Source organism: Verticillium alfalfae, genomic scaffold (genome assembly GCF_000150825.1).
Source record: "Verticillium alfalfae VaMs.102 supercont1.9 genomic scaffold, whole genome shotgun sequence".
Taxonomy (NCBI): Eukaryota; Fungi; Ascomycota; class Sordariomycetes; order Glomerellales; family Plectosphaerellaceae; genus Verticillium; species Verticillium alfalfae.
The window spans coordinates 1,271,294-1,298,216 of NW_003315030.1; the positions used below are offsets into that span (position 1 = coordinate 1,271,294).

A 26,923-nucleotide genomic window follows, 5' to 3' on the forward strand; every position below is an offset into this window, starting at 1 on the left:
TTTCGTCTGATTTCCGCAAGACCTTTTGAGGAAGTGATGACAAATCTCTCAATCATATCAAGTGGAATATCCTCGCGATTCCACGCCGCAGACGGGAGGCCCCCTAGTGTGTTTCCTTCGCAATGGAGAGCAAAGTAGAGCTCTGGAGGGGTCAGCGGTCGTCTGGCGAAAAGAATCCACTGGAGGCAAAGCGCAAGGTGCTCCAAGTTTGTGTTGTTCCTGTCGAGGATATTTCTGAAAAGATCGTGCAAGTCTCGTGGCAAAACGTCAAGCCGCGTTCTGAGTTCCTGGATGCGACCTTGGCCGCCAACATGGGCATCATTCAAGATGTGTACAACAAGTACGACCCACATGAAAACTCCAGCTGCCTTTTTTTGTACCTCCGAACCAAAGTCTTTCGCTGCTTGTGACGTACCGAGCTTGAGTTTCGCTTCGATATACTCCTTGATATCCTCGGCATGGCCACTCTGGTTTTCTAGGACAACCTCGATACCTCTATCCAGTGTGATGATGGGATAATGTCTGCTAGAGAAGCATGTGCGCACCTGACTTCCGAATAGAACAGCTTTCTGGCTCACGCGTCTCATAAAGTCGATCATGTCGTGAACATCGGAATCTTTGCATTCATCTAGGGCGTCGATGAAGAACGTAACCGAATGATTTTCCAAATGTTCAACAGCCGCTTCCAAAAGCTCTTGGAGGATACCTACATCCCAGCAATGGCGTTCAGCTGTTCGCCATCGTAGCTTATAGATTTGATTGAAGATTGCCCAAAGTGACGGGATCTCATCCAGGAGTTGAAGGAGCAAAGATCTGTACATCCCCAATGTCGACCTCTCTAAATCATCACCGCTTGCGTTGAAGAAGAATGTAATGATGACTTTGACCGATTCACTAAGCCGTGGTCAGCATGCACTCAAAAGCAGATAATTCAAGACTAACTCTAAGCAGGGATGACTCACGAGCTGTTCTTCATTTCAGTACACAGGAACTTCATGATCGTAGACTTTCCAACACCCGGTTTGCCTTGAATCCAAAGGAAGCCATAATGACGGTCAAAATTTTCAGAGTCCAGCCAATCCAAGTAGGCTTTTCTTTGAAGCAGCCACCTACATGTCTTGTCGTGTGCTTTTTTGATACTGCCCTGGCGCGCATCTAGCTGCTCGAATGCCAAGGACTGAATCAAGACTTTCTTTTGCTCTTCCGTGAGATCAGTCGCGTCCGACTCCATAAGAGGGCCCGGTGATGTAGCTCGTGTTCGAGCCAAGGCAGCTTCGGCAAGCCTGCGCAGAGCATGCTTGACTTTTTGAAATTGCGGGTCTTCCAGCTCATTGAAGCGGCACATCTCCATATGGTTGGCATGGATGTGTTGCCTGATCTCCTGAGGTATTTCTAGGCACGACGAGACGTCTTCGACTACTTTCTTGCCCAGCAACTGAACCGGAAGAGCTTCCTGGAAGGAGTATATCAACCAATTTTGGCGAATAGCCATTGGCTTGAAATGATCTCTGAGCTCTTCAAGTCGTTCGGAAGAAGGCAGCAGTGTGTCGAGTACCTGAGAATTGGCTGAGATCCGCATCGCTCTAGCGATCGATTGGACAATGTGGTGCGCCAGTCCTCGTGGGTCAGCACCAGCATGTGGTGTGCCGAAGAACAAAACCCCTGCCGTTGAGTCGTGAACGTCCTTCAAGAAGGCGCGCTCGTCAAGGCTCTCAGAGGATGCTTTCAACAACTCCTTCACAACAATACCTCCAAGACTGTGGACAACGAATATAATTGGCCGACCCGGAGATTGACGCCTGCCCTCGAGTTCACATAAAAAGTCCCGAGCGATGGCGTAAACCCCAGACTGGCTTCTCTGCGGGCCGAACGGATGGCTGATTCGCGTATCGTACCCATATGTCAGGACTCTTGCGTCAGGGATAATAGCGGGCAGCAAATCTCTGGGCCAGTAAACATTGTTCTCCGGCCGTCCTTTCAAGCTATCTAATATGCCTCGAAACCTCGAAGACCGTACGTTCTTGGTTCCAAAGCTGGCTTGCTTCTGGTAAGTGTAAGGCGATTTCTGGAGCCAAGTGCGCTCGGGATGGCCGGTAAATCCGTGGACGAATACGATGCTAAGCTGGTTAGTTCTTTACGTGTACGGAAACTCCCAGGTTACACATTAAGCAACATCCTCGGGGTATCATGAGCATCATGGAAGATGAAAATCAAGGGGCCCTGGAGTGATCAAGAAGCAAGCGGCCGTACCCGGCAATCCTGATAGACTCATCCATCATCTTCTTAGGAATTGACGCTCGTCGACATTTCAAGTCGTGTGCACTGATAAGGGAAGCTCTCAGCTTACTCGATTGAGGCGACCTCAGGCTCAACAAGTACTGTCAACCCGTTTGCTGGGACAATATGAGCCCGCGCTGCTGCCATCGCGAGAAATAACGTGAAGCCACGGTAGGTCGGTGGTGTTACGAGAAGAACATCGAGTCCGTACCAGACGGGCACAGTAAGGGAGGGGTTCCGGGCTTGTGCGGACCAAGATCTCCTTGTGAAGGGCGTTCAAATATCAATTCCCTCGATATGGTGCGAAAGGAGATGGCGGAAATGGAAAATGACAAGAGCACCATGAGAAAGAATGCTGCTGCCTCAGACCGAGGATCTGATCAGCTCGTCTGTCGGTCACGTTTTCAGCCTCGAGTCTGCCTTTCCGTTGGCCGCGGCACTGTGGCGGGCGGAGTGGCGTCCAGTCACTCTGCATACCCTCATCGCGCGAGCCAATGGTGGTGTGATGAGAGGCTGTGCTGGCAGTTTGCAGAATACTGCCGACCTGTGAGGGGTGGTAAAGATGCAGGGCAATCGGTAGGTTCTGTGACGTTGTAGACGAGCATCATCACGAAGTTCTACTTACCAAGGCATGCATTGTCGTCAACTGTTGTCTACTTCATCACGTAAGCCACGGCCGTGCACGTTCATACACTTTCTCTTGCCTCTGCAATCGATAACACACTGCCTCATCATGTCGCATTCGCATTCAAGTCGTCAAACCACAATTCCAGGAGAGCACCCGCTCCCAAGCGTCATGCATTTGATCTTTTATTCCAGATCCGAGCTAGCCCCTAGCCATGATCTCATGCCCTGGCCAACCGATGATGCAGTGGAAACGCGCAAATAAGAACGCCACTCCCCTGGTGAACAGAATCCCGTAGCCATTCCGCTCCCCATTTGCTCTTTGCCCTCATCTTTCTCCTCTTCTCCTCTCTAGTACTTCTTGCCATCCCTCAGGGTGTCGGCGAACTCCTCCAGCGGGCTGCGGATGAGCTTGGTCTCCTTCCACAGGTTGGGCGTCAGGAAGCCGTAGGTGTTGGAGACGGCGACGAAGGTGGCCTTCAGGGTGTTCTCGAGGGTCTTGGTGGAGCCAGCGGACGAGGTGTAGGCATCCTCAACACCAGCAAGCTGCAGGAGACGCTTGACGGCGGGGGAGGCGACGACACCGGTACCACGGGGGGCGGGGATGAGCTGCGAAACGCTTGTCAGTTTGCCGCTCTTGCTGCCAATTGGGTTCGACGGGTCGTCTTGTTCGAGATTTCAACTTACACGGACGGTAACGGAACCGCACTTGCCAGACTCCTTGCAGGGCAGGGAGTGGGGCTGACCAAGGTTGGTACCCCAGAAACCACGACGGACGGGGATGACGCTGAGCTTGGCGATGATGATAGCGGCGCGGATGGCGGTGGCAACCTCCTTGGAGGTCTTGATGCCGAGACCGACGTGGCCGTTGGAGTCACCGATCAGGACAATGGCCTTGAAACGGGTACGCTGACCGGCACGGGTCTGCTTCTGGACGGGCTTGATCTGTTGGGAGGAAGAAGGACGGATTAGCTGCTGTGCTTTGGTTGTGTTCCGTGATGTTCGCCAGGCCGCAGCAAAATTGCTGTGCCCTGCTGCGTGGTTCTGTGGCGGCTCACCTTCATGACCTCGTCCTTGAGGGTGGGCAGGAAGGCATCGACGACCTGGTACTCCTTGACGGGCAGAGAGTGCAGGTAGATCTCCTCAATGGAGCTGATCTTGCCGGCCTTCACAAGACGACCGAGCTTGGTGACGGGCTGCCACTCCTTCTCCTCGTTCTTGCCGCCGCGACGTCCACGGCCACGGCCACGGCCACGACCGCGATCACCACCACGGGCTCCGAATCCACCACCGCCGCGAGGGGCGCTTGTTCCACGGTCAGCCATGTTTGCGCTTGTGTTGTTGTCGGGTGACAGTCGTGTCGGCGCAAGGGCGATGTTTTTGGGGGCTGTCGTCGGTTTCGTTGGGCGTGGGTGAGTTCTGAGGTCGAATTCGAAGTAGGAGGTCAGGGCCGCGGAAATTTTGCGGGGGCCCGTTCGTTTGCCCGGCCAGCAAAAATTGGTGTGGCTCGGTGATGCGAGCCCTAATTCTTCGATTGGCGGGTGCGGCCTCAACTTTTAGGCCACAATGTGCTGGTGGGGTGCGCTTCAGTGACCCCACTACAGGTCGGCGGCCACACCGATTACCATCTCGGTGAGCTTCACACCGAGGTTTATTTCCGTGGGACCGGGATGACGGCGTCATGCTGGCATCTCCTTTGACAATTGAATAACGACTGCATGGAGATCGCAATTTCCTGGGCTTTCGTCATGAGCATAACGTTCCAGAGGTTCAGACCCATAAGACAGATCGCAAATTCATTGTGCATTGCTCTACTACCCTATGTACGTCCTGTCACTGAACCAAGCAAGCAATCGTTCCCAGAAGCATTCACTCGAAGCCACCAGATGTGCAACAGTCATTAAGAAGAGACCGCAGAAGCCATGAGTCGGGATATCGTGACGTCCAAGTTGTACAAAAAAACCAAGAGAGGGGTAAAGCGGGGTATCGCAATCGCGCGCAACCATCAAACCACCAGCTCCAGCCTATTCCTTCTTCTTGATCAGCGAGTCGGATGCCGAGACACGCTGGGCCCATTCTCTGTGCACAGAGTTAGTAGATATTCGATGTTTGGAATGCAAGCCACTCACGTCCAGCTGCCATCATAGACCTTGCGCTTCTCCGCAGATCCATATTGTGCCTGCTCGAGGGCAGTCTCAATGACGCAGGCAGTCACACCAGTGCCACAGCTCGAAATGATGGGCTTCTCAGGGTCAACACCCTTCTCCTTGAACACCTGCCTCAACTTCTCAGGCGAGAGGAATGCTTTCGTCTGAGGGTCGAGAAGAGCACCAATGGGGACGTTGATAGCGCCGGGCATGTGTCCCGACGACAGGCCTTCGCGGGGCTCGGGATCCGTGCCGGCGAAGCGCCCGGGCGACCGAGCATCGAGAATCTGCACGCCCTCGGCGCCCTCCTTGTTGTGGTCAAGAGCGACCTCGCGAACCTCTTCAAATTCAGCCACCTTGCTCTCGTCCAGCGAGGGGATCTGGTAGGTGCAACACTCAACAGAATACAGCTCGCCCGACTCGGTGGGCAGGCCCTCCTCGACCCATTGCTTGAAGTTGTTCAGGACGTGGACCTTGGGGTGTCCAAAGATCTTGAACGTCCAGCCGACACGGGGCGCGCTGAAGATGCCCAGTTCCTTCGTGTCGTACACTACGACGGTGTCGTCCTTGCGTATTCCTAGCTCGCTCATGGTCGCGGCAAAGTCCTTGCCGGACGGCAGCATGTGCGGGTAGGGGCTGTTGCGGTCGATGACCTTGTCGAGGTCGAAGAATTTCGCCTTGGGAATCCTCTGCTCGCGGAACGTGTCGATGCCTGTCCTTCCATCGTTGGGAAGAAACCAGGAGGCGCAGACGGGGACGACTCGCGGATCGGTGCTGATCTTCGTCGGGGGGTTCTTCTGCAAGGCCTCGTGCAGCTCTTTCGGGGTGACGAGGTAGGAGGAGAAGGAACGGCAGATGGCCGTGAAACCAATCTGGTGGGTTCTGGCGTGCCACCGAGGCAGCGCTGCTCGGGTCGAGCGGTAGACGGCGGCGCTGGCCATCTTAATGTGAGGGGTTCGACGGAGGAGTCTTCACGTCGATGGCGTGATAGCTAGAGAGAAGGCCGAGGACGGCGGCGAGCAACAGTCACAGCTTCGGAACCCGGCTTCCTGGATGAGGAAGACAAGTCAAAAGCTTACTGCTGGTTCTTTTGACAAGGCATTGCACGGTGCAGGTGGTTGGATGACTCCCTGTTGTCGGCAGAGTAAGACTACTTCGCAGAGGCGTGACGACAGTGGTGGTATCAGCACAGGGACGGACGGGCGGGCGAGAGGTCGATCAGCGGCAGGAAATGGGGGAGGCAGGCGGGCTGATAAGGAACGGCATCTGGACGGACTCCGACTGGAGGGGGCGGTTGTCTTGGCTGACCACAGCTGCACCAATGCACTGTATGCGTGGAGCTTGGGCCATGTGATTAGCAGTCATTTAGTGGAACCAATTGCTAACGGGTTTGGCTGCCAGCATCTCCAACTGCCCCTCACCACTTCAGATGTCAACGAAGTGACTTTCCATCTTCACGTGCACGCCGCCCTTCTGCCGAGTCTGATACTCGAAACCTTTTCGTGGCCCAACATGAAGGTGCAAATCACTTCTTGGGATACGGTCGCAACGTGGCGGTGGGATATTCCTGAGGACGACGTCTGTGGCATCTGCCAAGTCCATTTCGACGGAACATGCCCAACTTGCAAATATCCTGGCGATGACTGCAGTTTATGTAAGTCAACTTTGGGTCAGCCAAGGATCAGTCATTGACTGCCTGAACAGTGTCTGGAAAATGTGGACATAATTTTCATATGGTAGGTCTGCTTGCTTCTACCCGTGACTGCATCTCCGCTGACTCCTGCTCAGCATTGCATCCTGGAATGGATAAAGCAAGACGCGGCGAAGGGCCAATGCCCCATGTGCCGACAGAGTAGGTTCTGCGCGGGTCCCCGCGAGTATTTGGATGCAAGCTAAGCTCTCCAGAATTTGAATGGACAAATCAGCCTGATGAGCCAGGAGCTCGGCAAGAGGTGGAGGGTGAGGCAGAGACAGAATGATCTGGCAATGAATGATGGTGCTCTCCCTAGATAGGCTGAATGATGGCGGACTAGTGTGCGGCGTTATACAGGAAAAATATGATACCCCTTGGCTTTCGATACTTTTACGAAAGACTTCTCTCTGACAATGATGCATAGTCCATAAGTACATCTTGGGCTCGATGAAAGCCTACGGCGAGGCAGTCAGCCTGATTTCACTGGCTGTGGCTGAGGAGATGCTGTTGCCTGTCTGTAAAAAGAACCCGGCTCTAGGGAAATCAACAGGTATACCAACGTAGAAATCACGCAAGCGCCTGCACAGCATTTGTTTACTACTTGTTACCGGCGAAAAGAACCTAGTGCATCATTATCGTTGCACAGCGCACCTTCCTGCTCCCCTTTGCCCTTTAAGCTCAGCAACATCACGACGACCTTGATATGAGATCACGTGGCGATAACGAGTCCACACCGATAAGAGTGACGTTCCCCCAACAGCCCCGACCATGCCATCTTCAAAGACCTTCGATCCATCTTCCCTCTCTTCCATCCCCGAGACCCCAAGTGCTCCCAAGTCATCCGAATCCAAGAGCGATGATCAGAAGGGCGTCTCCGGAAAACAGCACCCCTTCGTTCACGGCCCTCTAGTCGAGCGATCGAAGGCCACGCGCCGAACCTACCATCGACCCATCTCCAAGACCGAGCTCCAAGCTCTCAAGATGGCCGACACGCATGCCCCGGCGAACGACTCAACCTCCCGCCTCAACCCCCCACACCCGGCACTCCATACCGCAGACCTGCCTCCCGAGAACCCGCGCCGGACATCCTCACAGTCTCGACGGTCCGAGAGCGGTGCCCCGCCCCAGCCTTCCCTCGACCCCGCCGGCTTCTTCACCCTCGTCACGAACACCAAGTTTGGCGCCACAGCCTCGACGAGCCAGCAAACACACCACCCGCGCGTGCAGTACATATTCGCAGACGACGATCCCGCCGTCCTGACCGCCGCGCTCGCCGACTCGCACGCCCGAAACCAGGCCGCGTCGTCGTCGTCGTCGTCGCACAGCGCCTCGAAGCCGAAGAACCATGCCATTCTCGTCGATGTCGCACCGGTCGAGGATGGGAAGACGGGAGACTCGGCTTCGTGGCGGGTGACTTCGGCGTCGAGCCTCAGCGGAGACTTTGCCGTGACAGATGCGAGGATCACGAGGATCGAGGATTCATCGGCCGCCCGGGGCCCTAAAGCGGACGCCGAGGGACAGAGCGACGCCGAGGAGGATGACGGCGGAGCATTGATGCTGAAGATTGAGGGGGTTGAGATGACGGGAGACGACACGACTGGTTCGCTGGGCGAGTCGCTGCCCGGCTCGCAGAGCTCGGTCAAGAGCGGCGGCGGCAGCAAGGAAGACTACGCTGCTCTTTTGGAAGAGTTTGACAAGCACATGGTCATCCTGAAGAAGGTTGTCGCTGCGGGCGAAGAGAGGGCTGTGAAGACTGAGCCTGTACATATGGAGGAGGTGCCGCTACCGCCGCCGCAGCAGCAGCGCGAGGGCCTTGACGAAGACAAGGATGATCAGGCCGAGGCAAAGGCCCACGATGACAAGGGCAAAGGCAGGGCTTCCGAGTGAGGCCCAGGGCAGCGGCCCTGGTACGATTGACGATGGACGGAAGGTCCCAGTAACGATATGATGATGGACGACAAGCCCGTGAGGACGTGCATTTCTGCTTTTGTTCTCGTTTAGTAGCCAGGCGTTAGAGGTTTAGGTCCCAGTCGGACTGTGCCGCGAGGCATCTATGTTTACCATGCTGAAGAAAAAAATCACGACTCCCACTGCCGTCAGTTTATACGTAAAATGCGATGTCCATCTCGGTTTTTGTCATTAGCCCTGCGCCTCCTATTTGCACGCAATAGATCAAGTCTAAGCGCTCTTCCCAAGCAACGCCTCGATCACACTGTCCACCTCCTCCACATTGCCGAAGATCAGGCCCCCCCTCTCATCACAGTCCTTCACCTCTGTCTCCAAGATTCCCCTACCGTGCACGGGATCCACCGCCTTTCCACCCACCGTCTCCAACACCAGCGCGATAGGGCACAACTCGTACAGCCGCCTCAGCTTGGGCTTGCTCGTGCCTCCGACAGGCATGACGTAGACGCCCTGCCCCTGTACGAGCACGTGCACGACGTCCGGCACGAGCCCGCCGCAGTACCTCAGCGTCCACTTTTCGGTGATGAAGCGCGTGATCAGCGACATGTACTTCGCGTCCTCGGCAGCGGAGCGCAGGTTCGCGGGCGCAAAGTAGCGCGTCTTGAACGGCGGCGCGGCGAGGCGGATATCCTTTCGGAGGAGAGAATGCGCCGTGCCGGCGGGCTGCACGGCAACTTCGAAGCACGTCGGAGTCGACCCGGGGATGCGCAGGGCGACGATGGCGGTGGCGCGGGGTCCGTAGACGCCGAGGACGGAGGCGACCTGGCGGGTGGCGGGGTCCTGGTTGAGAGCGGTGGGGCCGTCCCAAATGCTGAGGATGGTGCCGACGGACCAGTTGGGGGCGATGATGGAGCTGCCGTCGAGGGGGTCAAAGGCGACGGTGTATTGCTCTGCGTCGAGGGCTGCGGCTGAGGCACCGGTGTGGACGGGCGTCTCGACAGGGTCCTCCTCGCTGCTGGCGGTTGTGACGGAGGGGCAGCGGGCGAGGGCCTCGCGGAGGAGGTTCTCGCAGGAGACGTCGACGTTGAGCTGGTCATCGCCGAAAGCGTTGGCGGTGCCGACGAGAGCGACGTGGTGAGAGGCCTGGAGGGTCTTGGATATGGCGTGAATGGCATCGATGAGCGATGGAAGGAGGGATGTGCGGAGGGCGGCGCGGGAGTCGGAGGGGAGGACCGCCTCCAGGTAGCTGGTGAGCTCAGGTGTCAAACTGGTTGCCATGGTGTGCAATGTGCTGGGTTACCGGTTTTGACGTGCCCTAGAGGTGTCTCTGTGAGGTCTGTTGATGAGAAGAATAGTACAAAGATTCTTCTTCTGGTGAGTGATTAAGGTCATAAATCTTGAGCTAGGTCCGGTCGCGGGCCGGTGAGGGATTTGACGCCGGCGCTCAACCCAACGGCAGCGGCCGGACGTGTGGATCTCAACAATATCGGTGGGACGGAGAAGTACCGGCCACATCGATGATTGCTTGCAAAGCTGCGTATTTGTTAGGCATCCAAAGGAGCATGCGTGTTCTGAGAGACAGACGCCTCCTGAGCGCTATGTGTCTCGTTTATGAGATGATCCAGCAACCCTCTGGGTAATTGGTGATTCATGGCTGGAGGCATCTAGCCCAATGCTCGAATCGCCTACAGAAGTGAGAGCCAAAGTCCATGTCCTCAAGTGGACCTTTTCTTCTTCAAGTATTCCGTTGACGTTTCTGCGTGGCTTAGATCATGAATACCACGGGGCAGCTTCACTTTTGTCAGTCACTAGAAGACTTTGTAAATGTAGAGAGTCGGTACGATAGATGCCTATAAAAACATTTCGCATCCGGCCTGCTCAAAAATCGCATCCACTATGTCGTTGATCTGGAAAGGAAACATGCCAAAGGACCATATGAGAGTACGATGAGAATTGATTGCGTGTGCGTGCCCGTAAAGCCACGATGAGAAGATCGTTTTAGGTTACGACGTGGACCAACGTGAGTGGCATGCAAGCTCAGGCAGACTATTGCCCTCCGTCATTTAAGCGTCATCTTGGTTCCCCTGTAAAAGAGCTTAAAGCCGCTTGACGCCGAAGAATGTAAATGACATCGTAGCGCCGCACTGGCCAGCGCTTCAGCGTGAGGCGGGCGATGGACAACGGATCGTGGAGCGAGCGAGCGGACAAAGAGCAAGATGGATGGAAACGGACGAGTATAGGAAGCTGAGCTGGCGGCAGAGACAGTAGAACAGACGACGATGAGAGATCGATTCGTCAAGGATGGATGACCAGCATGAGCTGAGGAGTAGCGCGACAGGTCGGGTAAGACTTGCAGGCGGGCTTGTTGAAGCGGGCAGGGCTGAGGCTGCGAAGGTTTCGGGCAGGGAAAGGATAAAAGACAGAGGAGCTCGCCGTTAGGAGTGCAGTGTTCTGATGCTTGAGGCAATACAGCACTAGAGCATCCTCGCCCAGGACCCGATCGCACCGATGGTAATCTAGGCGCTCTATTAGCTACCTACCGAACCTTTTCTCCCCTTTGTCATTGAGTGAGGATTCCAGTGATCCCATCTATCGGAACTCTGCTGACATCAGAGGGAAGAAGCACGAATACGAGCGGAGCGGGCTGCTTTTTCTTCCACAGTGCCTCTTGCCAAGCCTTCTTACCTACTTGCCTACCTCTTGCGCTGCGCTGCCTGCCTGCCTGCCAAGCCTGCCTACGGTACAGGTAGGAAAGAGAAACGGCGGCACCGTACTGGCCCCTGATCGGCTGGACAGAAGCAGCCAAAGGCAAAGCAGGAGGGACCCGCCCCACTCGGACCTGCATCAGGCCCTCGCCTGCCTCATGTTGATTCGCCCCTCACCCCAAGTCTGTTACAGAACCAACGCGCTTTAGAGGCGTCCAGCCCTTTGTCCAAGCATCAGGGTCCAATCGTCTCAGGCCGTCGCGAGCGACTCACAACTCCTGGCCCGTCTCCTGCGTCTGCGAGCTGCCATTTTGTCGAGCAGACTGCTTCTGGGTCTTGCTTCGATTCTGGACCAGGTTGCGGACGAGGTGAATCTCCATCTGTCGCCGTCTCTTGTCAACTGCCTGCCCAAAAGAACACAAGGTCGCAGTCGGCTAAAAGCAGACATCCTCACTTCGCTTCTGTGTCTCCTGTTGGCCATCTCGCCTCGAATCGATCAGACCCGCGCACGCGCCCTCGACCAATCCTCCCACCCTACGCCGCCACTACTTGGTACACCGGGCGGCGATCCTCCTCTGACCTTTCCCTCCTCAGACCCAGTGTCAGGGGCTTTGATTACTACCAGCCCAATCCAACTTAACCTTACTTCACTGCCATTGTCCGCACCAACCCTCGCAACTCTCGGCACAACCCTTTGGACAGCACAGGAGAAAGGCTCCATATCCCTGAGACTGACCTCGAACATCCATTCCCACCTCCCGCATACCAACCCTTCATCCTCGCTCTCTTTCTGCCTCTTCCTTCCTCTCTCTCTCTCTCTGTCGCTCTGCACGAGTTCCACCATATTCGGCCTTATTGACTCTTGCGAGGCATTCCTAACGACTCCGATCGTCAAACGCCCGCCGACCAAAACCTTGCAAGGAAGAAGCCTCCGCGCTTCCGCAAAGCACAATGAGCGTATGTGTTTCAACCCATCTCCCGTACTCCCAGTGTTTCGTCTGTAAAGCTCCGCAAGAAAGAAACATGGTCCTCTGCACCCCGTCTGCTCCATTCGTACTTGGCTGTCACTGCTCGAGTACACCGCTTGCCTGTCTTCTGCCTCCCTACCTATCCCGTACCTGACGCCGTATACGACGCATGGTGCCGACGATCTGACATTCTCACTCCTGTTTTGCTCTTCCCACGAGATTACCATTCACATACCACACCCACACTTCAGCATCATTGCACCCCTTGGTCTTCTCGTCGCTAACAACATGAGCCAGTACGGGTATGTCTAGATCTCCTCCGTCACGAGCGCCCCCGTTGTTGCCTCGAATTGAGCAACTTTCGACCCTTCCCCGACGAACCCCCAACAGTCCCCCAACAACCACCGCGCCCTCAACCTCACAGTCGCAACTCTTGCTGACCGAATCGACCTCACAGGTACGGAGGAAGGCAGAACCCCTTCGACCAGAGGGACGACGCTGGCGGATATGGGGCCCCTCAACAAGGCTACGGTGCGCCGCCAGCACAGTCCTATGGCGGCAGGAATCAGTACAGCCAGGGACAAGACTCCTACGGTGCCGGTATGTACAATTAAAGCCTCGATTTGTTTGATGGGCATACTGACGTTTGTTCCAGGCTCGAACGTCGAGATGGCCCCCCTCGCCCAGAACGCAGGCAGTTTTGGACAGGGCGATCCCAACGCCATTCTGAACGAGTGCCGCTCTATTGACTCTGGAATTGACGAGGTTGAGCGCAATCTGGACCAGCTGCGCATGCTTCAGGACCGTGTTCTCGCCGACGCCGACACATCGGGCGCCAGCCCTGCGAAGCGCCAGCTCGATGGCATTGGCAGCGAGACTATGACCATGTACCGCGCTCTCGTTGATCGCGTCCGTGTCGTCAAGTCCAACCCCGACTCTCGTACGCCCAAGAACAGCCCTCAGGTCGGCCGCGTCGACCGCCGCCTGAAGCAGGTTATCCAGCAGTACCAGCAGATCGAGTCGACCTTCCGCAAGAAGACCCAGGAGCAAATGGCCCGCCAGTACCGCATTGTGCGACCCGATGCGGATGAGAGCGAGGTCCGCCAGGCAGTCGAGGACCCCAACGGCGGCCAGGTCTTCAGCCAGGCCTTGATGCAAAGCAGTCGCCAGGGCCAGGCACGTGCTGCCCTCAACGCTGTGCAGGACCGCCACGCAGAGATCCAGCGCATCGAACAGCAGATGGTCGAGCTGGCTCAGCTCTTCCAGGACATGGACACCCTTGTCGTGCAGCAGGAGGCAGCCGTCGCCCAGATCGAGCAGAAGGGCGAGGAGGTTGCCGAGAACCTAGACAAGGGCAACGAGGAAATTGGCGTCGCCGTCGACACGGCAAGGAAGACCCGCAAGAAGAAGTGGTGGTGCCTGGGTATCTGCGGTAAGTCTCACTCACCAAACAACCGGATCGCGCCGCCCTTGCTCATACTGACTGGATGTAGTCCTCATCATCCTCATCATCGTCGGCGCGGTTGTTGCCTATGTGATGATCAACAACAGCAACAAGAACAACAACAACCAAAAGCGAGCACTCGACCTCACCTCTCTACCTATCGTCAACTCTGTGCCCGTGGACGCAGACACCATGGTCCGTGTATTCAAGGACAAGATGGTCCGGCCAGGAGACTTGCAGCCCGGCGCGAACGCTGCCCGCGACAACTGGGCTGCTGGTCAAGCACGCAACATCCGTGTGGCACCACCACAATTCTAAGCGGGCATATGCGACGCCTGTTTGACGACTTCCCCCCCAAAAGACGTTTCTAGAACGTGTCTCTTCCAACGTGGCACCTTCAACACACTCTGGAGCGCGAGGCTCCTCATCTCATACTACTAGATCTCATCAGGGCCTCCCGCAACAATCGCGAGCGTCGTCCTGGCTTGACGCCAGGATCCTTGGAAATACTTTCAGGAGCGCATGCTGGATCGTTCGCGCATGGACGGCTCCTTCTTTTTCTCGTTGTATACCACCCACTTTCGCTACCACTGGATCGACAGTATTCTTGCGGAGGATGTATTTGCAAATAGGGGCGTTATCTCTTATCGTTGTCTGTGGTTCTGCTTCTGTCATGCTCTGCTTAGCATTATCGGCGTTGGCATGAGTCTAGTGCTAGGTTTGCCATATATTTTTTGTCTGTTCAACGTTGTCTCCGGTCTGTGACTTGCTTGTAGCGACTGATCATTTGTTCAACTATGGGCCGCCCACCTTACGCTCATGCTGATTGGCAGCGGTGTTTGCATTACGATTATGACTATTCCTGTTCGATCGTGGTAGCTAGCCCCCGTGCTAGCCACGAGACCTTTGCTTTAGTTTCGTCTCCTCATTCTATGCTGTAGACAGAAACTGTCGTACAGGCCAGTGGGTATCTTCGCAAATGATCGCCGTTGACTAAATGCAGACCGGGTGTCGCAAACTCCAACGCCTCATATTACACATCCCAAGCCCCTGAGGGCGGCCTGTCTGTCCTTGCTCATGGCCCCTTTCTTGTGCAGCGCACATGCCAGTATGACGGGTGCCCCAGTGTCTCCTAATGTGTGTCGCGAAGGCCGCTCCATGGGCCCGTTGTAATGGCGGACTCGTTTGGGACCTGCCGAGCGTGTGGTGGTTGCCTTCTCCCTCTGGCGATCGACATGTTGGTCCATCATTCCTCGAATCCTCCCCTTCTCACGGTCGATGTAGCTGACGTGCCCGGCCAGAATTGTGCGTACTTTGACGCCCAGCGCGGCGAGCTGGTCACTGGGCGCTGTCGAATCCTCCTCGAACTGGTCCTCGGGCTCCGTCCTGGTCTTGTCCGTTGTCCTCTGCGCAGCGCCTGCCCACTGGACGCGCCTCGTCTTTTGTTCGCCGGCAATCTGTCCCGTCACGCTCTCGGCAGTGACAGCATGCGTGGTCTGCGGCTTCTTGAGAAACTTCATCGTGGGGCTGGACGCGACGCCGGAGGAGTCCGGCGGCGGCGGCGGTGGCAGAGCTGGCTCGGTCCCCTGAGCGCGGCGCATCACGTTGTCCTCTTTGGCGAGGAGGCCGGTGCCCTGCCTCCTGCCCATCCTGCTGTTGCTGCGCTTCAGCACCTCGAGAGCGCCAGGCATGTCGTCGGCGCGGTGCGTCATGAACTCGACTTGCTGCAGGCCCGTCTCCCAACGCAAGATGCGATGCCCCCAGGTCGTCTCCCACTCGCCTCGCCCCATGGCTTTCAGCTGCGTCTCGGCTTCGTAGCCGCGGCAGCCTTCGCCGTCACAAGTTTGGCCGCCGTTCTGTCCCTCGCCGGTCGCTGCCTCCCTGGGCGGCGGCGGTCCTCGCGGGCAGGCGCCGGGCCGTATCGCCATTCTCAGGTTGCGCGAGAGGTGCCCGCAGTCCTGGGCCCGAGGGTACGGCGCTTTGCTGAGGCAGTCGGACGGGTACGCTCTGTGGTAGGCCGCGAGCGCCTTGATCCAGTGCTTGCAGCGCTGGAAGTGCATTGTGCGCTCGAAGCCGCAGTAGATGCAGTAGGCGAGGTCTTGGACGCACATTCTTGCGCGGGCGGTAGGATGGGCTCTCTGGATGGTGATGGACTCATGCAGACAAGATAAAAGAAGTCTTCGGCCTTGAGTCTTTCGTGAGATGGATGCTTCGTTTTCTTTGCTGCCGTCGAGCTCCCGGTGGAGAGATATGGGTAGCGGCTCAATAAGACCAGAGACATTCTAACGCCCACGGCGGACAGGAGGGAAGAACAAAGGATTCCGGAGTGGACAGAGCTATTATGGTTGAAGAATACTGGTGTTGAAGAATCACGACCACGTCAAAGGAGTTGTCTGGTGCAGAAGGCAGGTGGTTGCTTTGTTCAGGTAAGGCAGGAATCACCTGGAAGGCACAAGGAAAGAGGGGTTTCCCACGGCGCCTGCCAGAATGAAACAAGTCACACTTTATGTCTTGAGGCCTCTGCTGTACGTTTGAGTGAATGCTCATACTTTTTTTTTGACTCTACCCGACCTGGTTGGAACACGCAAACCTCGCCCCAAACGCCGATTGCCCGATATGTACAACGTGAGCGTAAATGTCATGCAGACAACACATACAGTCTCATCCTCGAAATAACATTGTCTTCCGAGATCAAAATCTTCCCCTCGCTCACCTGTCGCGCTTGCCACCCTTCTTGGCCTTCTTCCTCGACTTCTCTCCGACAGCCTCGTCATACACCTCGGCCGCCGTCTGGCCAGCCTTGCGCTTCGACTTGGACTTGACACTGACGACGGTGCTCGCGGGCCCCTTGGCCACCTGCGCCTCAGCCTCCTGCCACGCCGGCGTGTCGCCCTCAATCTCGTATTCGTCGAGCGGGAGCGAGTCGATGAGCTCGCGCTGCTTCTTGCGCAGCGTCTGCAGGACCTCGTCGCCGCACTCCTCGAGCTCGTCGTCGAGCGTCGTCTCGAGAGGCTGGAAGCGCTGGTCGATGACCTCGTCGTCGTGCACGCCCGTTGCGTTCTCGCGGCTGACGCCGAGGGACTTGCTCTGCGGCAGCTCGGCCTCGACGGCCTTGGAGACGAGGGCCGTGAAGTGCGTCGTCACCTTGCGAAGGATCTTGATGAACATGGCGAGGAGCTGCTGCGAGGGCAGCGAGAGCTCCGTCGAGATGACGTCGAGGTCCTTGCGCTGCTCGCCGATGGCCAGCAGAATGGCCTGCTGCACGCCCGTGAGCCTGATGTCGGACTTGAGGCGGCCGGTGAAGTAGAGGTTGGAGATGGTGGGGATGAGGTCGAGGATGACATGGTAGTCGAGCATGTTGTTGGCATACGACTCAAGACGCTTCAGGTCGAACGGCGACACGAGCCTGTCAAGGTCCGTCTTGTTGAGGGGCGCGGGCTCCTGCTCGTCGAGCTTGGCGCCGAGGTTCGCCGACTCGTCAATGCTCAGCGCCATGACGGCTGAGAAAGAGCGGAACTGGTACGACAGCAGCGACAGGAAGCGCTTGTGGAAGTCGCGAGAGAAGGCACCGACCCAAGACCTGTCGCCGCCGTTCTCGAGCGGTCGCAGCATGACGCACGTGTGCTCGCCAGTCAGGTCGTTGGCCGTCTGCCGCAGGTACACGGGCGCGAAGGTCGCCCGCTTCCAGAACTTGTGTAGCTCCTGGGTGAGGCCGTAGCTGACGCCAATGTAGTCGAGCAGCTCGGGCTTCTTCTCGGAGAGCTTGGCGAACAGGGGCGGCATCTTGTTGATGTCGCGAATCTTGATGTTGTCCTCGAGGAGGTTCGCGTTCTCGAGCTCCTCGTCCGTGACGCGAGTGATGGTGTCCTCCATGACAATGTCCTCCTCGTTCAGGCTCGTGAACTTGCCCTCGTAGAAGTCTGTGAGGAGCTGCAGCGCCTTGGAACCGTAGCCCATGCCCATGTACTCGGGGTTCGTGGCAATGCGCACAACGCGGGCTCCGGACAGCGAGGCAAAGTCCTCATCCTGGAACTGCTGGCTGACCAACCAGGGGATGAGATCACCAGACGGCCGCTGGCCCCGGCTCAGCGAGTTGAGGACGCTCTGCCTGCTGATCTTTCCCTCGAGAGACACTTGGATGACACACAGGGGCTCAGGAAGACGTTGGTTTTCCTCCGAAACGGGCGGCACGAGAACGTAGAGCTCGTGCGCAGGGGCGTCGCTCATCAGCTGCAAATCGTCGGGCGAGTTCTTGTAGTGGCTGGCGACGTACAGCGCGACCATTTGCTGCAGGAACTTTTCGGAAACGGGGTGGAAGGAGAAGAGGGTATCGCGGTTGACCTGGAGGAGCTCGCACTGCGACGGGTCAGGGCAGCCCTGGCCGCTGACCTTGGCTCTGGGCAGGGTCGCGTCCAGGCAGAGGAGAGTGTTGAGCCACTTCTCGACGGAGTCGCCCTTGGCGTAACGAATCGGCTCGGAGAGTGTGATCTCGCGCAGGGAACGGCTAGCCTGGAAACCAGAAGACTGCTCCTTGGAAGCGCGGCCCGTGGAGCGGTCAGCGACGGTGGTGTCGCCGTTGGATGCCGCACCTGGCCTCGACTGCTCTCGTAGCTGCTTGATCAGCTTCAAGGACAGAGATCGACCAGTACCCTCGTAACCGTTGATGGTGGAGGCCATGAAGACGAGGTAGGGGCCCATGAGCTTGCGGACGAGGGGCAGGGGAATGGCGGCGGCCTCATCGATGACGACCAGCTCGGCCTGGCCAAGAACGTGAGCGTCCTGCGGCCTGATGTACTGGATGGTCTGGCGGTGCTGCCTGTGGATGTTGACGCGAACAATCGCCTTGTTGAAATCGGGGTTCGTGGACTGAATGATCGAGTAGTCGGCGTGGTCGGCGTAGCCCAGAGCGTCAAAACCTTTGAAGATGAACTCGAAGAGCGTCTTCAGGTTCTCTGGCGAGGGCGACGTGATGAAGATGTTGCTGTATCCGTGAGCCACCGCGGCAGCGACGGCCACACCCATGGCAGCCGACTTGCCACGACCTCTCGCTGCCGTCAGGGTGACTGTGCTGCGCAGCGTCTTCTCGGCAATGGCGTCGACGAATGTCAAGAGGGCCTTGGCTTGGTCGACAGTCTTGGCAAGGGTAACCAGGGAGCCGACTGGTTGGGTATCTTGAAGCGACTCCTTCATGCCGTCCAGTTCCTTCTGGGTTTCGCTGACAGGCTGATCCAGGTCGGGAGGAGGCAGGGCCGTAACGTTCTTGCCACCAGAGATGGGGAGAACGTTCATCTCGTCGTCAATGACAAGACAAGAGTCGCAGCCGCCGAGCGACAGAATGAAGCGCTCGTTGAAGCGGGCAACGACATCGTCGTGGGCCTCGGTACGGTAACGGTTGTGGACGTCCATGGACAGGTTGTAGAGTTGCTTCAAGCTGTTCATACCCTTGAGCAGCAGAATGACGAGGCCGCCACCCTCAACAGTCTCCATGGTCTTGGCGAGAATATTAGGCGTCAGTGCCTCGAAGTCCTGGAGGACGCACATGCCGAAGGTGTTTCCGAGAACCTTCTCAGTCTCCTTGTAGTAGACGTAGCGGATGTTGTGCAGGGTAACGAAGGCTTCGAATGGGTCCATATCGTTGGCCTCGCGGATGCCGCGCTTCACCTCCTTCTTGATCTTGTTCTCTCGCTTCTGTCGGTGACTGCATTGCGACTCGTCAGTCCATGGCTCCCCCCGGGGGGGGGGTTAAGGATGCTCGGGGACTAGCGTACCTTGTGAAGTTGAGGAGCTTGCTCTTGTAGGCCCAGAGAACCGATTTGTTCTGCTTGAGCTCCATCTGCGACATGATGTGGTGCAGGTTCACGATGATGTCCTTGCCGCGATCACCGACCACGACGAAGAAGCTTCGCTTCTTCTCCTGCAGGCCATTGCGAATGAGCGCGGGGATGCGCGAGTCTCTATAGAGTGTGTCAGGGCGATGCTGATTGAGGGAAAAGGGAGTGGCGTAGACCTACACCTGCTTCTGCTTTTGCGACATCTTGGCGGTGTGCAGAGCTGTTGGGTCGTGACAGCGTCTGGGTGAAGTTCGTCGGTCAAGAGCCAGGCGCGGGACTCGATGGGCTTGGACGACTCTCTACGAGAGCTGCCATCCAAAATTTTGGCGGAGAGAACATTTTCTGCCGGGCGGTGTGTTGAGGGTGGGACTGCGATGGTTCACCCCACATTGAGAGTACGGTGCGTGACAGATGTGACTGGGGCCCTACGGTGCGCCCCTATGACGGAATATACCACCATTAGGAAAATAGATCAAGATCATGGCACGCCCGGCCACGCAGCAGTGGTTTTTTTTTTCTCCTTTTGAGGGATACTATGATGCTAGGCATTGAACTACATCATGTTTTTATTGGCTGATAGGTTCTTGGCTCTTCTAACATTTCTAAATTGGCAAGCAGTGCAGGCTGCGTCTACGTCCAGCATTGGGTCTATGCCGCTTCTGAGAAAAGGGCCAAGCTCTACTACCCTTGCCTGCCATATGGTATAATCCTGTTTGCGATGATTCCATGGACGAACTGACTCAGGTAGCTGGGCATCCTGAAGATCAATCAACCTGACCTTGGTCTCTCGCCAGCTTACACTGGATAACATCCGGGCGGGCTGACGGATGTCGCTTGAGCGGCTCGCGCCGCGGAGCCACCACGGGAAAGATGCAACCCGTCCCAATGGACTGGCTCCGTGCGGTTTTTGTGATGAAAGTGCGCCGTGCTTGCTTGGTTGATGAACGCAACGGCCAACGCCGTATTGGCCAGGTCACTGGGTGCTTTCAGCGCCGAGACAGAGTGCATACGGTGCCGTGATAACCCGCAGCACTCGGGTTTGGCGCTCGGCGGTCTGCTGCGGTATCAAGGCTTAGCGCCATCCTTGCCCCATCGCGACGTCTCATCGCCGCCCTTCCACTCGCGCTCCACGTAGCCGAGCTCCTGCTTGACCTTCTCCACGGTGCCCTTATCACCTGTGTTCTTACCCGAGTTGTCACTGCACCACAATTAGCTTCAGGACAAGAGAAACGCCCAAGAAAACTGACCTGATCTTGATGGCATTCCTGCCAGCCGCCGAGCTCAGCTTGATGACAATGTTGAGGGGCGTCGACTTGGACCCGTCCTTGAGTCGGGTGAAGTCGTTGGTGAGGAAGGTGCCGACACCAAACGTCGGCACAAAACCCGCGGCCTCGGAAATCTTCTTGTACTCGAGGCATCGCTCAATGTTGAGCGAGTCGGAGAAGACCATGGTCTTGCCCGTGATGCCCTGGTCGGCGTAGTACTTGCGCAGCATTTCGACGTACTCGGTCGGGTCGCCCGAGTCCTGGCGCACACCGGCGAACAGCTCAGCGTACGTCTTGACGGAGCCGTCCGCCTTCTTGTAGTCGCCGGCATCGCCATCGACCGGGTCGACGGGGCGGCTGAAGGCGCGCAGGAACTCCTGGGTGCCAAAGGTGTCGGTGAGGGCGATGCCGAGCTTGCCGCCAAAGGCGCCGACCCAGTAGCGCAGGGCAGCCTCGGTGGCGCCGCGGTAGTCGTCGGTGATGGCAGCGATGCCCATGAACCACTCGTGGGCGACGGTGCCGACGGGGGGGATGCCGAAGCGCATCGCAAGGTGGACGTTGCTCGTGCCGCTGAGGCGGGCCTTGAAGCCGCGGGCCTCGGCTTGCTTGTCGGCACGGACGAGGCCGCGGAAGACGAGAGCCTGGGTATGGTAGTCGCGGCGGCGGCGGGTGCCGAACTCGGAAAAGGTGCAGCCGGCCTCAAGGAGCTGCTGACCCTTTTCGAAGGCGCGCTCCTCCTGGCCGTCATAGGTCCAGTCCTTATCCATGAAGAGGAAGTAGGCCTCGGAGGTTAGGGCGAGCATGGGGATCTCGTAGAGGATCGTCTCGGACCAGGTACCCTGGATCTTGATGTCGACATGGCCGACATCGGTGTCTGCGCCCGTGTCGTTGCCTTCGGGGGTGAATGTCGTCGTGACCTGCTCGCGCGGTCGCAACCTCAGCTCCTTGAGGAAGTTGAGGTACTCTTCTGTCAGGTAAGGGCAGTGACGCTGGAGGAACTGGTGCTCTTCATCGGTCAGGGAAATGTTGCCGAGTTCTGTATGGCGGGGTTAGCGCGGGGTTCCGCGGCGCGAACGTGATTTCTCATGGGTCGTACGACCATCATGAGGGCAAACACGCGCGAAAAAAAGAAAACAGACACAAACACAGAGAGGGGTCACGAACTCTGGATCTGCTGCTCTAGCCAGCGAAAGGCCTCCCTGGAGAGTTTCTTCTCAGGAGTTCGGTTCGTGAAGGCGTAGGTTACGGGCACATCCTTGAAATACTTGGTGACGGCACATTGCATCGTCAGCTTGTACAAGTCAGTATCCAGGAAGGAAATGACGCCCGCAGGGTAGGGCGATGAGCTGTTGAAGTCCATGATGGCGATTTTGACGACTGCAGGCGCACAGCAAAAGATGGTTTTGTTTCTGGGAAGAAAGCGCGTCAACTGCGCTGGCTGGAGAGATAGGCTGGAGCTGGGCTGGACATGCGACAACGATGTGTCACAGCTACCTTACGTCAAGCAGGGGTCGAGGGTTGAGGGTCTGAAGAAGGTGCTTGTTGTACGGCTAGTACTTGGCTTGTGGCATGCGAAGGAGGGGCAGTTGGGTCTGGTGCCAAGGCCAAGCTCAAGAATTGGGTAAGCTGGTTCACTTAGTATTTCTAGGTAAGTGTAGGACCTCATGTGCCAAAGCTAACAAGGTCCAGTAGTCTGTCCAAACCAAAGCAGCCAGGCTGTTGCCTTTTAGCGCTATTTCAGCGAAGCCAGCCTTCCTCAGCTGCTCCCGGCTTTGACTTTGTCGCAAAGAAGCACAATCTGTTTTCTCTCTGGTAGACACCCACCCCCAAACACGAGTAATAAATAATGCTTGTATGACATGAGAAATAGATCGAGACAATGCAGGGACGAAAAGGCGGGCCATTCCTGCTAGGCCCGTTTAAGACAAAGTACCTACCCAACCTGGATGGCCTTCACTCGTAGAATGTGGCAGTGCTGATGTGTGGCTGAAGCTGGAGGGTCCCCATCGCATAGTGCCGACATTGCGTCACGTTGGCAAAGAGCCAACACCAACGACCATCATTGTCAATCGCCTTTCGCATCCTGCCTCCTGCACCTCGGCCCACGGCTGCCTCCGGCTCGAGCCAACTTGACGACGGCATACTCGCCTACACACCCTCATGGTTGTGCAATAGTCACCATGCCAAAGGCAAAGCCTTGCCTGAAGCTGCAACACCATGTCGTTTCGATTCCCCTTTCCGGTCCCTCCTGACCCATGGTCACACCGCGAGGAGGAGGTCACGCTGGCCCGAGTCAACTCTTCGCCACGAAATGCCCGCACGGCTTCCGGAGCTGAGGTCAATGGATCTGCGAGCTCGAGAAAGGATGCCTCGGGTGATTCTGCTACGTCTGCCCCAGCACCACTTCCACAGAAAGAGATGGATTTTTGCCGACTCCGTGGCTTTCGGTAAGCCTTGAAGGCCCACAACTCTCCTGATGCATGTCTGACATTGATTCCAGATACCTCGAAGACGACCCAGCTGTAATCGGTGTTGAGCGACGACGGGTGCTGCGTGCATACGAACTATATCTGGCGGAACAGTGGGCATGCTTCCGCGAGTCTCCCAACACTCGTCATAGTCACGTATACAGGCGATGAGCGACACACAGTGGTGGCTGGAGTTTTGGGGGTTCCCGCAGACGAGACCGCCCTGGTCACCTCGGCTGCGGCTGTATTTCAAATCCATCCAGCAGTATCACGCACGACCGAAGGAGACGGACGAAGGTGAGCTCATGGTGACGAACCTCAGCAGTTTTCCTTCGGCCTTGACCGTCATTCCTGTTCCCGATGGCGACATTCGAACCCACCGAAAGCTTTTTATCGTCAATGAGGATCTCAAGCGTCTGGGCTGTTCTGGCAGATCTGGCATGTCCTTGACCGATCCCACGCCGGCCACCCAGGCCAAATTCTATCAGCTCTTCCGAACGAGCGACCGCCCGCCCTTTTTCGAGTCCGTCTTGGAACTCGTAAAGCTCTGTCAGACGGCGCTGTTTTTGTTTGGCAAACTCGAGTTTGAGTACGTCGATGGCCTGCTTTGTGACAAGACGGAAACTCCATTGGCAACTGGTGGACTGAAGTCGGCGCCGAATACTACAACATCGAGCCTACTGACGGCATCCTCGGCCCGACGACTGTGGCTGCATTGCTCGGCATGCTGTCCGGCGCAAGGAATCGTCTCCACTACCTGGGAGCGCCAGTCGCCAAGGACGTGTTCGACATTGATTGCACGAAGCGAGGTATTTCGTGGTTCCAGAGGTCGCAGAAGCTGGAAAAGACGAGGCGGCTGGACCGTCAGACAGTTCTCAAGCTCCACAGCGTCACGGCCAAGGCCGCAGCGGGCGAGGGCTGGGGCGTCCAAAAGGCTGTCAAATCCACGGTGGCAGAAATCGGCGGAAAGAGAGGCGAGCTCGTCATCGGCCTGGTCGGTGGGCGGGACAAGGGCGCCATTGGAGACATTGAGACGCTGGACATTTCGAAATTCGTCGACCTGGTCTCCGGCGAACGTGCCAAATGGCTTTGGCTCGGTAAGCCTAAGAGGACGGCGCTAGAATCCAACGAAAAGACGCCCGACATGAGCGCCATCCTCTTTGGCGAAAAGGAGGCCAAGGAGGGTCTCGTGACGCCCAGCAGAAGGGTGCAGTCTTTGCCCTTGGAAGAAGAGGTCCAGCGTACCAAAGAGGAACCGGCGAATGCCCTACACCCTGTCCAAACTCCTATTCAGGCTGCGACTATGAATGATGCCGTCTTGGGGGAGAAGGATCCATCGCGGAGGGGCGTGTTCAAGAGCGTGGCTGGCCGCGTCAGCGACGCCCGGTCTGGACTCGGGCGCATCAAAGATACCATAGGTGGCAGTCGGAGAGGCCACGCCAGCCGGCCCAGCAGGGATGATTTCTCTGATGGAGGGTATGCGACCCCGAGCACGTCGGCACTCCAGCAAAACTCGGCACTATCAGCTCCTCCGGTGGGGATCAACAGAGCATTCACCTGGAAGAACAAGCCGGAAGAATACCTCAACTCGTTCAAAAAGGAGGCGGAGCAGGCTAACGAAATCGAGAAGGGCGCAGCCGAGGGAGACGACGACCAGCAAGTTGCAGACCCGCCCTCGCGTGTCGGCAGCGAATGGAGCCACGCCGTCAGTGAGCCGATCAAGGAGGAAGACAACGACGACGCCCAGCCGTCGGTCGTCGGTTCGACCATCGAGACGGATCTCCTTGGACCCTTTGAGGCAAGAACGAGGCGAAAACATCGAGGCAGCATTTCTCCAGCGCCGGCACAGCATCGAGTATTCCACGCCATCCCGCAGACCGGCGATCAGCGAAGCACGCTGGCCGCGCCGCCTCTCCTTTGGCGATGCAGAGGAGGCGGTGCTGCGCTGGGAGGAGGTCACAGGCCTGCTCCCCGACACCGCCCCGCCCCACGACCCCCTCGTCGCCCTCAAGCAGCAGGCTGGTGTCGCTGAGCTGGCCCGCGCTCTGTACGGCTCCATCTATTCGATTAGCAACCACATTTCACCCTGGGTCGTCACAAAGGTTGGGGCCATTGAAGCCCTTGACGCGCACTACACGCGCGAGCACGAGGAGATCCAGGGCCTCTACTATCAGCTCTCTGAAGCCTACCAGCGCGTCAAGCAGGGCTCGTCTGAGCTCATTGCATCCGAGCGCGGGCGCCTCACCGAGGCCATCCGGGAGGTTGAGGTCCTCGCCGCGCGGCTCGATTACGAGGTCAATGCGCTTGGGGGCAAGGTTGGGGATGTCGAGGACGGCGTCTTGGTTTTCGAACGCCAGGTTGAGGATGTCGAGGCGCGCGCGGAGGAGCTCAAGGCCACGCTGGAGACAGAGGGGTGGCTGCACTGGTTCGTGAGGACGTTGACGGGAATTGGAACAGGCCCAAATATCACGAGGGGGGTTGCGGAGGCCGTGCCTCCCGATAGGGGAAGCTGCATAGCGTGGTTATTTTCATTTTGCTTACTTAGGCATTGGATACCCTTCATGGGCGAGACGCTCAATGACGATTACTTCTTTTGGATTCAGCTGCGTGTAGTGACATATTTTTCGTAACTATACATGGCACGGTAGTCTTGACTTCAGCACTGTACGTGAAGATGCCGCAATGGTTGATCGTAAGTAATTGGTATCACAAGATCGCATCATCATAATGGCTCCAACATCCGGATCGTCTACTGCTTTTCTCTATCATCAAGGATATCTACTATCTACGCAATGTTCCCTTTCCTGCCAGATCAAAACGCCAGGTCTCCATGCCGACACCCACAACTACAATTTCTCTATAATCCTTCTCCTCAGCCCCGTCGAGAACATCAAGATCGCCTGGGTCTGCAACACCGCTGTTTTCGTTCGCCAACAAGGTGAGCTGCGCCTCGTCGTCCTCGGTCAGGCCCCATCTTAGGGACCACACCTTGACGCGCTGGTCGTTACTAACCGTAGCAAACGTCGTCCGCCGCGCCTGCTCTTCCGGGCTCGGCGGCATCGTCTGCAGAATTGCGAGACCGTTGATAGCCGCCGCATGAGCGCCCTTGACGCCCGTCTTGGAGACGAACTCGTACTTGCCATGCCGCCGCTGGAGCACAGTCATACCGAGACCGTTGTCGTCGCCGCCGGTCAGGATGAGGCGGATCTCCGCCCCGTCGTGGTCGAGATTGATCATGTCCAGTGCCTTGACGGAGCTTTGGTGCAGTCTTGCCGTCGTCTGGAGGGCGTATTCCCCCGCAACGTCCGTTCCACCCCTTTGCGCGATCCAGACGCCGAGATGGCCATCCGTGGCTGCCGTTCCGATCTCGAGCTCTGCGCCGTCCACGCGGGAGATGTCTGACTCTCGTCAGGCAAGCGCCCGTATACCGTCCCTTGGCCAGGAAGTGTGAACTGTCCACCGTCGTAGCGATACGTGCCCACTGTCGAATTTGAGAACACCATGCTCACAGCGACGCCGCCTTGCGCGGCAGTGATGGTCAAAGTCGGAGATGCGCAGATCGCATCAGGCTCTTGTCCGCCAGACGCTCCCGCACG

General features: G+C 57.3%; 11 protein-coding genes across 11 annotated transcripts in view; 3 read left to right on the forward strand and 8 right to left on the reverse strand.

Moving 5' to 3' along the window:
* The window catches only part of VDBG_07340 (pfs), a gene marked incomplete at both ends in the record, with an annotated part of 4,971 nt that extends 2,547 nt beyond the window's left edge, over window positions 1-2,424 (reverse strand). Inside the window, 3 exons of the mRNA XM_003002723.1 lie at window positions 416-730; window positions 1,114-2,132; window positions 2,348-2,424. Coding sequence (XP_003002769.1) covers window positions 416-730; window positions 1,114-2,132; window positions 2,348-2,424 — 1,411 coding nt within the window. The remainder of the gene's footprint in view (window positions 1-415; window positions 731-1,113; window positions 2,133-2,347) is intronic.
* An 828-nt stretch (window positions 2,425-3,252) lies between these two features.
* VDBG_07341 (40S ribosomal protein S2) lies at window positions 3,253-4,277 on the reverse strand (the record flags this gene model as incomplete). The annotated part of the gene is made up of 3 exons (XM_003002724.1): window positions 3,253-3,510; window positions 3,595-3,846; window positions 3,960-4,277. The coding sequence occupies 3 exons, from the start codon at window positions 4,224-4,226 to the stop codon at window positions 3,253-3,255; spliced, it is 777 nt and encodes a 258-aa protein (XP_003002770.1).
* Window positions 4,278-4,925: 648 nt separating this feature from the next.
* On the reverse strand, window positions 4,926-5,989 carry VDBG_07342 (thiosulfate sulfurtransferase; the record flags this gene model as incomplete). Its single annotated transcript, XM_003002725.1, has 2 exons — window positions 4,926-4,980; window positions 5,031-5,989. 2 exons carry the CDS (start codon window positions 5,987-5,989, stop codon window positions 4,926-4,928), a joined length of 1,014 nt encoding a protein of 337 aa, XP_003002771.1.
* A 1,520-nt stretch (window positions 5,990-7,509) lies between these two features.
* Window positions 7,510-8,628, forward strand: VDBG_07343 (conserved hypothetical protein; the record flags this gene model as incomplete). Its single annotated transcript, XM_003002726.1, has 1 exon — window positions 7,510-8,628. The coding sequence occupies one exon, from the start codon at window positions 7,510-7,512 to the stop codon at window positions 8,626-8,628; it is 1,119 nt and encodes a 372-aa protein (XP_003002772.1).
* A 291-nt stretch (window positions 8,629-8,919) lies between these two features.
* On the reverse strand, window positions 8,920-9,924 carry VDBG_07344 (sedoheptulose-1,7-bisphosphatase; the record flags this gene model as incomplete). Its single annotated transcript, XM_003002727.1, has 1 exon — window positions 8,920-9,924. One exon carries the CDS (start codon window positions 9,922-9,924, stop codon window positions 8,920-8,922), a length of 1,005 nt encoding a protein of 334 aa, XP_003002773.1.
* A 2,683-nt stretch (window positions 9,925-12,607) lies between these two features.
* On the forward strand, window positions 12,608-14,081 carry VDBG_07345 (SSO2; the record flags this gene model as incomplete). The annotated part of the gene is made up of 4 exons (XM_003002728.1): window positions 12,608-12,621; window positions 12,777-12,919; window positions 12,975-13,751; window positions 13,813-14,081. 4 exons carry the CDS (start codon window positions 12,608-12,610, stop codon window positions 14,079-14,081), a joined length of 1,203 nt encoding a protein of 400 aa, XP_003002774.1.
* Window positions 14,082-14,791: 710 nt separating this feature from the next.
* VDBG_07346 (predicted protein) lies at window positions 14,792-15,874 on the reverse strand (the record flags this gene model as incomplete). Its single annotated transcript, XM_003002729.1, has 1 exon — window positions 14,792-15,874. The coding sequence occupies one exon, from the start codon at window positions 15,872-15,874 to the stop codon at window positions 14,792-14,794; it is 1,083 nt and encodes a 360-aa protein (XP_003002775.1).
* Window positions 15,875-16,472: 598 nt separating this feature from the next.
* On the reverse strand, window positions 16,473-19,797 carry VDBG_07347 (N-acetyltransferase; the record flags this gene model as incomplete). Its single annotated transcript, XM_003002730.1, has 3 exons — window positions 16,473-19,461; window positions 19,532-19,717; window positions 19,775-19,797. The coding sequence occupies 3 exons, from the start codon at window positions 19,795-19,797 to the stop codon at window positions 16,473-16,475; spliced, it is 3,198 nt and encodes a 1,065-aa protein (XP_003002776.1).
* An 862-nt stretch (window positions 19,798-20,659) lies between these two features.
* On the reverse strand, window positions 20,660-22,378 carry VDBG_07348 (nicotinate phosphoribosyltransferase; the record flags this gene model as incomplete). Its single annotated transcript, XM_003002731.1, has 3 exons — window positions 20,660-20,792; window positions 20,842-21,895; window positions 22,024-22,378. The coding sequence occupies 3 exons, from the start codon at window positions 22,217-22,219 to the stop codon at window positions 20,660-20,662; spliced, it is 1,383 nt and encodes a 460-aa protein (XP_003002777.1).
* Window positions 22,379-23,076: 698 nt separating this feature from the next.
* On the forward strand, window positions 23,077-25,957 carry VDBG_07349 (conserved hypothetical protein; the record flags this gene model as incomplete). Its single annotated transcript, XM_003002732.1, has 5 exons — window positions 23,077-23,306; window positions 23,360-23,483; window positions 23,591-23,624; window positions 23,945-25,076; window positions 25,126-25,957. The coding sequence occupies 5 exons, from the start codon at window positions 23,077-23,079 to the stop codon at window positions 25,955-25,957; spliced, it is 2,352 nt and encodes a 783-aa protein (XP_003002778.1).
* A 151-nt stretch (window positions 25,958-26,108) lies between these two features.
* The window catches only part of VDBG_07350 (conserved hypothetical protein), a gene marked incomplete at both ends in the record, with an annotated part of 3,687 nt that continues 2,872 nt past the window's right edge, over window positions 26,109-26,923 (reverse strand). Inside the window, one exon of the mRNA XM_003002733.1 lies at window positions 26,109-26,725. Coding sequence (XP_003002779.1) covers window positions 26,109-26,725 — 617 coding nt within the window. The remainder of the gene's footprint in view (window positions 26,726-26,923) is intronic.